The following is an 8,228-nucleotide window of genomic DNA, read 5'->3' as shown; positions in this document are numbered from 1 at the left end:
CAGTGGACAGTCAGTGATTGAGATGATTGGAATTGGTTGGTTGTGTGTGTGTGTGTGTGACAGTTAAGCTGTCTGTTTATCTTACTGTTGGATTATATAAATGGTATCAGAGCGACGATCCTGAAACCTGTAACCAATAAATCTAATGAACATAGGGAGTCAATTAAAATGAACCCGGGGTAGAAGTTGTAGGAGCTAATGCAAAGACTTGGGAGACGTCCTAAAGTCGCGAACTCGCCCTACAATTTTGAACCGGTCACCATGGGATATGAGTCGGGATCGCTATGTGGTTATCTTGTGAACTGTGTATTTGTATAGTGATGTGTGGTATGAGTCAGTGGATGTACGTATGTGGAGAATGAGAAATGTGTAGAAAAGATGGTGAGGATGTGATTTCGTATGTTGTTGATTGAAAGCATGTTGCATGATAGTTGGTTTACCACGTTGGTTGAAATTGTTAGAAAAGTGTATGATAATGATGAGTAATGTGGTGGAAAAAGATGATAATTGTTGCATGATCATATGATATTTTTTTTTAACGCATATTGTATGATGGAAAAGATTTTATAAGGTTGTGATGCTAGTAACATGTGAATATGATACTTGATGTCATATAATTGTGATTTTGTTTACGTAAAGTTATATAATAAAAACATGTGGGTAATATGTGATTGGTAAGTTGAATGGTATATGTGCATCGAGTTATTTGTTGCTTGGCTTTTGAAGTTAGTAACATGTGATTAGGGATACTGGTTTTATGAGCATCGAGTTGTTTTTGTTTAGCATGTTGTCGTTTAAGTTGTTGGGAAGTAAAATCAAGTAGTTATGTTTTTCGATCGTAAAGAGGTTGTCTTTAAACTGTTATAACTTGAGATGCATAAATGATTTTAATGTGATTCCAATTGGAGGTGATAGCTTGTTCTTTTACGATTCTAACGATAGGTCACACGCCCAAAACGACCAAGAAAATGAGTGAGTTATGACTGTTTTACGAAAACTTGACAGTGCTGAGAAATGCGTAGGTACTCGATCGAGTAGCCTTGGTACTCGATCGAGTAGGTGGGGACTCGATCGAGTACGTTAGTTACTCGATCGAGTAGCTCTGGTAATTTGTTTCACGTGCTTCTGATCTTCACCTACTCGATCGAGTAAGTCACTTACTCGATCGAGTGGCCTGTACTCGATCTGGTGACCCCTATTTTGGGTCATATGCTTATCTTTTGACTTTGTTGCATATTATGTTTAATTCAAAGGCGTTATTTTCCTTCTTTATGCATTGTTTTACATGTATGTTGGTCTTGACGCGTAAGTTACCCAATCTTGTGGTGTAAAGAGTGGCACCTATGATGAGTATGAGTTCGGTGGGGAGGACATGATTTATATCTGTTGTGATTGGTAAGACTTAATTGAGGCATAGAGCATGTTGTGTGAGACTAGATGAGTGATATGATTGTGTGTTGAGTAATGTAAAAGTAAGGGAATATGGGCAAGGAATAGTATAAGTCTAAGGAACGTGAGAATGAAAAGATTGGAAGGAAGGGTGCGTATAGTAGCAACCTGAGATGTATAACGAACTATGGAGGGAGATGGTTAGGAATGGTGTTGATTAAGAATATATGTAATGAAAGGTCGTTTTAGAGGAATTGAGAAGAGTGGTATATAGCGAACTTAATGGAGACATGTCGCGACGTAGATTTGCAGATAGTGAGTGAGTTTGGGAGATTTAGTTCATTAAGAAATGAAACTAATGTGTGACTTCCTTGAGCAAGTAAGTTATGAGAGATCAGGGTGAGTAATAGCATGAGGTGGTCTGGACTGATTTATGTTAAGTGTGAGTAAGAGCAGGATAAGAAAAGATTGATGGTAAGAAAGAGTGAGATGGTACTAATATGAAATGAGGGAAATTGAGTTTTGGAGCAACAAAAAGGGTAACTGGATTACTAAAGAGTTAGGTAGAAGGAATAAGGAGTTGAACTATTAATTGGTATTATTGAGTGTAAAGAGAAAAGAAGGATAAAAGTAAGCTGAGGAAAATGTTCATCGGAGTTATGTGATATAAAGGTAAGGAATCATCGAAATGTGAGATAGTATCACGAGGATGTTAGCTAATGGTTATATAGGAGTTTCAGGACAACATGATTGATAATGAGTTTCGAGGAATTAAGGGAGTGAGAAGTTGGTGGAGTATTGGCACGATACGAGATATTTGGTAGAGAGTTGGATGACAATACAAATAAGATAGTATTGGGAATAATGTTGAGGTAATTTTGTTGATGGGTTTGATGTTCGTTATTTGGGATGTTAACCAAAGATAGGAGAAAAACCGTGTTATTTTGATATGAGTGTAAGAGGTTTGATATACGAGCAGTGGTGGTATTGTGGTGTTGTCACTAGTGGTTAAGGGTGATGATAGATAAGAAAGACCGCAGTCCTAGAGAGGTTGATTTTGTAAAGGCCGGATTGATATGAATGTTTGTAAGGAAGTATAAGATGTGGTTATATGAGGCGAGCGCTAGTGGTTGAATATTAATGGTATGGTTATACTTGGCATGAGGTGATGGTTATGTGAACGAGAAAATATATTATGAGGGGTATATGAGTTAAGCTCGGGCGACAGGTAACCTTTATCGAGTGGTAACTTACGTGATCAGGATTGACTAGTTGGATGTGATTATGGGTCTAAGATGTATATAAATGTTGGTGTGAGGTTGTGACCTCACGAGAAGCGGTATGGTGTGATAGTTATAATGTTGTTATCTGAATGTTCTGTAATATATGTTGGATATGGTAACTTAATGGAATGATGATCAAAAGTGATAATTTGATTGATATGGCATGGTTAGTTATAATTGTATGTGTATTTATAATACATATGTATTCCGTGAAATGGTGGAAATGATGCTCACGAGGTGCTTATCCATTTATTCATATAATATGTTGCGTTGTGATTGAGTAAAGTGGATTTGAGTAAGTTTTTTCTTGTCTGAGAAGTTATTCTGAGTCAGTATTTATGGGAGTTGTATGCAGTTGTGATGACTATCGATGTGGTTGTGGTGCCTCGGGTGGTGATCCGGGCACGATATTTAGTGTTGTGATGCGGGTATTTTCGCACTGCGGTGTGGCTGTTGGTGGCGCTGTTGTGATGCCGTCACCGGTTATGGTGGAGTAGGCAGGATGATTATGATTCGAGTTTCGAAAGTATATACCAGTTATACATAAATTGTTGTTTTATCTGTTGTTGTTTCCTATGAGTTTCAGTTGGGACAGATAGACTGTTGTTTTGTTTGCTGATGTTTCTTACAAGTTTCAGTTTGAGAAGGAGGGTAGAGTTTAATATAAAGAGAGTTGTATATGTTTTCGTTGTTGTCATGGTATAGAAATGTTCTGTTGATGGGACACAGTTGTCAGGAGTTGTTACAGTACTTTTGATCTTGTTCTAGATAAGGCTTTAGTGGACATAGTAATGGCAAGTGTTTCGTAAAGCATGTGTGGTAATGACCTGAAAGTTGCAGGTGGTTTATAATCCTTTGTTGAGACAGTGAGTGTAGGGTGTTGGAGGAATTAGTGTCATATTAAGTTATGTATGAGTTTTGCGGTAATGAAGGAAAGAACTTGAGGATCTAGTGTGAGTGTACGTAACGAGTGTGGATCGTGAGTTATGCGTTTGGGACATAGGTGCTTTACATAGAGAGGTATGTTGTTTTGCAGTAATTATGGAGAGTTAGTATGGTGTTTTTGCTACGAGTTTTATGGTATAGGTTAGGTGGTGTGCCGAATGAGTTGAGGTATGAGGAATGTTTAAGTAAGAGAGCCTTGGATATATGCATGGCGAGTGTTTAGATTATAAGTGGTTGTCTTTGACATGTGGTGGTGATGAGGATGATGAGATGATTTAAATAAGGATTTAGTATTAGTGAGTTACGAGGAAGTAACATTTGTCTTAAGAGGAGTAGGATGCGATAAAAGTGAGTTTCATGGTTGTGCATGTTGTAAAATAATTGGAAGCAGAGTGTTAGCATAGCGTAAATGAGGGATTTGTTTTGTGGTTGATGTTGTTAAAAAGGCCATGGCCGTGCTTGTAGTAGTGTGATGCTTCGGAGTATGAGAATATTTTATATAGTGTTGACAGTTGGAGGATGATGTTATGAGTCTGAGTAAACTTCGAGGACGAAGTTCCTTTTTAAGGGTGGTAGAATGTAACATTCCGTTTGATGTTATGGGTATTTTGATATTGGATTTGCTCTGGATAATATATTATGGAGCTAGTTGGTAGTGTATGGAGTTAGTGTTGAGAGAGATATAATGGAGTGGATACGATATCGTGAGCCATGTTGTGGAGGTAGGAATAGTTAGTGGAGTTGGTGTTACGAGTTCATGTTTGGGTTGGAGTTTCGTTTTGAGTTCTTAGTCATGTTGTTGTGTCTTGATCGAGTTAGTATGTTTGTTTTTAGAGTATGGGTTGAACTTCGGGGACGAAGTTCTTTTTAAGGAGGGAAGACTGTAATACTCCGTATTTATAAGTCTCTGGGTACTCTATCGAGTAGGCCTTACTCTGTCGAGTAAGGGTGAGTTGCGTTTTAAAATAGTTTCTGACCTGTTGGGTACTCGATCGAGTAACTACGATACTCGATCGAGTAGGGGGGTACTCGATCGAGTACCTTGGGTACTCGATCGAGTAGCCGGTTTTACGGGGAGTTTTCTCGGGTTTTGTTAATTATGCGATTAAGATATATAACCTTCCGTTATTGTTTCTAAATCACTTTTGCAAAACCTAATTTACTGTTTAAGAGAGAAAGCAAGCAAGTTCACCATCTTAATCGCATTGTTAGCAAGTCCTGGAGTTTGGGAAGTCGGTTCTCATCGTTGGTTATACCGTTGAGTTCCTTGCGTCGAGGGTAAGATCTATGTACCCTTTTTATTGTCTTTCCTTTAATTTGGTTAAACTCTAATATAGGGATTTGGGGGTTTTGAGTAGTATGTGATTTGGTAGCATTTATATGTTGTATGATAGGAGAAGGGTTCATAGAGGAAGCTTTTTGATACAGCAGTAGACACCGTCTGACAGTGTGCTTTCCAGGTAGGATTTCCTACTCAGTATTAGTCCCATAATGGGATGATTGTTGATGTGTTGAGATTGATTGTTTGATAAAGTAATTGTATTGTGACGGTCGTGATTGTGATTGTGATTGCTGTCTGTGGTTCTCGAGGCGTGTCCTCCGCTGAGTGGGGTCACTTGCGGGAGTGGCTTCACGCCCTAGTTTCGCCTTCTGTGGAACCCGCCACAGAAGGGATGTGCACATTAATGGACAGGGTTATCGCTCACTATGTGGAGCGGGGATTTGGTGGGTACGGCTGCGGTCCCCCACTGGCAGGGCTGGTCCAGTGGACAGTCAGTGATTGAGATGATTGGAATTGGTTGGTTGTGTGTGTGTGTGTGTGACAGTTAAGCTGTCTGTTTATCTTACTGTTGGATTATATAAATTGTGTGATTAGTACTGACGCATTCGGGGGTGGTGAGCAGTTATTGAGCAGGTATGATATGACGCATATGGGATAGCTGGGATGAGTCATCACGTGGCAGTTAGAAGTCTTCCGCTGTGTCAGACGATGTTTGGTAGCTTTGATAGTTTTAGCAGTAGACCGTCTGAGAATCTTGTATTTCTTTTTATCAGTTGGAATTGCTATGTAATCACTTTAAACTTTATTTACTTTTAAAGTTGTTTCGTTATTGTCTTATGAATATCATGCCTCAGGTAACCGAGATGGTGGCATCTTTATACCTGAGTGGTCCTGGTAAGGCACTTGGAGTATGGGGGTGTTACAGGTAGTGGGCGGCGAAGGGGATGTTGGTGGTCAGAGTGTTTTTTTTGGATGAAATTTTCATTTATTTATTTTAATAATTTTTTTAAATAGTAATATCAGTGAGGTTGGTCGGAGCATGGCCGATCTGAGGGTAGCTTCGCCGGAGAAGAATAGTTTTGCCGGTCTGAGGGTAGCTTCGCCGGAGAAGAATAGTTTTGCCGGAAGGATGACCGTCGGTGGTGAAGAGAGGCGAAGAGAAAGAGTGGGAAAAATCAATTGAATGAAAATTGAAAAAATGACAAGGGTAAAATTGTAAAAAGTGTACGTGAAGAGGTAAAATGCGTATGTGAAAAAGCAACATTCAAATATTAATACAAACTACAAATTATTTGAAAAACGATTCTTTCGCGTAGTTTTTCTTGAAGCGAATTGCTCTATCAAACAATCATAATCGACTTTCTCCAATAAATCATCTTCTATGGTAATTATTGCTAATCCGTTAAGACTCTCTTGTAACATTGTAGACCTCATGTAAGATTTCAGCAACTTTAACTTGGAAAAACTTCTTTCTGCAGATGCAACTGTCACAGAAATAGTCAACAATATTTGATACACAATAAATGCATTAGGAAAATACGATTTATGTTTCAAAATTTTCAAAATATCAATAGCTTCCATCACTTCTTCATTAGGCAATATATCTTTAAGCAACTTTAACTCCATTTACAATTCATTCCCATCAATATCACATTGTTCACCACTTGTGAGTGCTACTTGAAGATCGTCACAACAAGACTTTAATTCAGCATTGTCTAATGTGTGCAACTTACTAGAAGAGAACAAAATGCCAAAAATATTTTGAAATTCTTCGTATTGCTCAAATCTTTTTCTAAGTGATCGAACCAATAGCTTGATCAACAACAAATAAGAAATAGTTCACTCTAAAAGATTCTTCACTAGTTTGGGAAACTACTTCAGATGTGTCATTTTGATTCTCGTCAAATTATTTTTTTCCTTCGAATAACACGCTTCTTTGGAAATACGGGATCAACATTTAATTCAATTGCAATTTCCCTAGCAATATTAACGGCGTCATTAAATCCAGATTCCCTATAATCTTCGAAAAATAAAACCAACTTCTTAATATCATCAATTGCCACATCAAGAATCATATTCTTTGATTGCAGCTGTTTACTAACAAAATTAATTCTATACAATATTTCATACCAAATAACAATTGCTACCAAAAACTCAAAGTCACCAAGTTCATTCATGGCCAAAGATTTAGCTTCACTTCTAATTTTATTATCATTGTCAGTTTCTCCTACTTGAAGCAAAGCATCACATACCTCTGCAATTTGAAACCGGATTGCTTTAACACTATCGACACGACTTTCCCAACCAGTAGATGAATGTTGCTTTAATGTAAATTTTGTTGCATTATTCTTCAATATCTCCCATCTTTTATTAGAATTTGCAAAAATAGTATATATTCATTGTATTACTCCAAAAAAGTGTTTAGCTTTACCACAACTATTTGCCATATCACACAATGTTAAATTAAGACTATGAGAAGCACAAGGAGTAAAGAATGCTCGAGGATTCACATCTAAAAGTCTTTTTTGTACCCCCTGTTTTTTGCCTTTTATATTTGATCCATTATCATAACTTTGTCCTCTTACATCATACACATCAAAATCAAGAGATTTTAATTCATTTAATAAAACATCAAAAAGTCCTTGTCCAGTTGTATCATTTACACTCAAAAATCCTAAAAATGATTCCTTAATGCAAACAAAGCTTGAAGACACATCAACATATCTCAAAATCAATGACATTTGCTCTTGGTGACTAACATCGGGAGTGCAATCTAGTATCACTGAAAAATATTTTGCTTCTTTCACACTTTTAATAATTTCAGATTTAACAGCGGATGTAACAAGAAGAATTAACTCATTTTGAATGTTATGACCAAGATAATGACTATGAATAGTGTCATTGGTTATACGATGCACATGCTCCTGAATTATAGGGTCAAACCTCGCTAACATTTCAATTAATCCTAAAAAATTTACATTGCTCTTTTGATATAACTTCCCATTACTACCACGAAAAGCCAAGTTATGTGTTGCTAAATACACCACACCAAATATTATTCTTTCTAACACTTTTTTCCAATGTTCGTTCTTTCTCTTTATCTAATGCACTATTCGTCTTTTTATCAATTGTTAGACTCTTTTCAATTCGTTCACGCAAATCATACCAAGCAGTCATATTAATGATATGTTCAATCCCCATTTCATGTTGTTTAAGTCTAACACAAACATGAAACCAATCTGAAAGACCATCGTTAGCTAATTGACTTTTAGGATTAGCTTTTCTAAATATTTTACAACAAAAACAAAATACTTTATCAAGCTCTTTTG

General features: G+C 37.1%; 1 protein-coding gene across 1 annotated transcript; it reads right to left on the bottom strand.

Moving 5' to 3' along the window:
• Positions 1 to 6,525: 6,525 nt before the first annotated feature.
• Positions 6,526 to 7,853, bottom strand: LOC141649734 (uncharacterized). Its single transcript, XM_074458415.1, has 3 exons — positions 7,354 to 7,853; positions 6,828 to 7,263; positions 6,526 to 6,711 (listed from the first exon to the last, which is right to left on the bottom strand). The coding sequence occupies exons 1-3, from the start codon at positions 7,851 to 7,853 to the stop codon at positions 6,526 to 6,528; spliced, it is 1,122 nt and encodes a 373-aa protein (XP_074314516.1).
• Positions 7,854 to 8,228: the final 375 nt, after the last annotated feature.

The sequence above is a fragment of the Silene latifolia genome, chromosome 3, assembly GCF_048544455.1.
Source record: "Silene latifolia isolate original U9 population chromosome 3, ASM4854445v1, whole genome shotgun sequence".
In the NCBI taxonomy this organism is placed as follows: Eukaryota; Viridiplantae; Streptophyta; class Magnoliopsida; order Caryophyllales; family Caryophyllaceae; genus Silene; species Silene latifolia.
Note: the sequence above shows the minus strand (reverse complement) of the source record. Positions and strands in the feature narration are given on the sequence as shown.

Bases quoted from the DNA above. Each gene is read 5' to 3' on its own strand.
- LOC141649734 (XM_074458415.1), bottom strand. From the start codon at position 7,853: ATGTTAGCGAGGTTTGACCCTATAATTCAGGAGCATGTGCATCGTATA. The intron at 7,264-7,353 runs GTGTGATATGGC...TTCTAATAAAAG, and splicing joins CATAGTCTTAATTTAACATT to ATGGGAGATATTGAAGAATA. The intron at 6,712-6,827 runs GTTATTCGAAGG...TTGTTGATCAAG, and splicing joins CCGTATTTCCAAAGAAGCGT to CTATTGGTTCGATCACTTAG.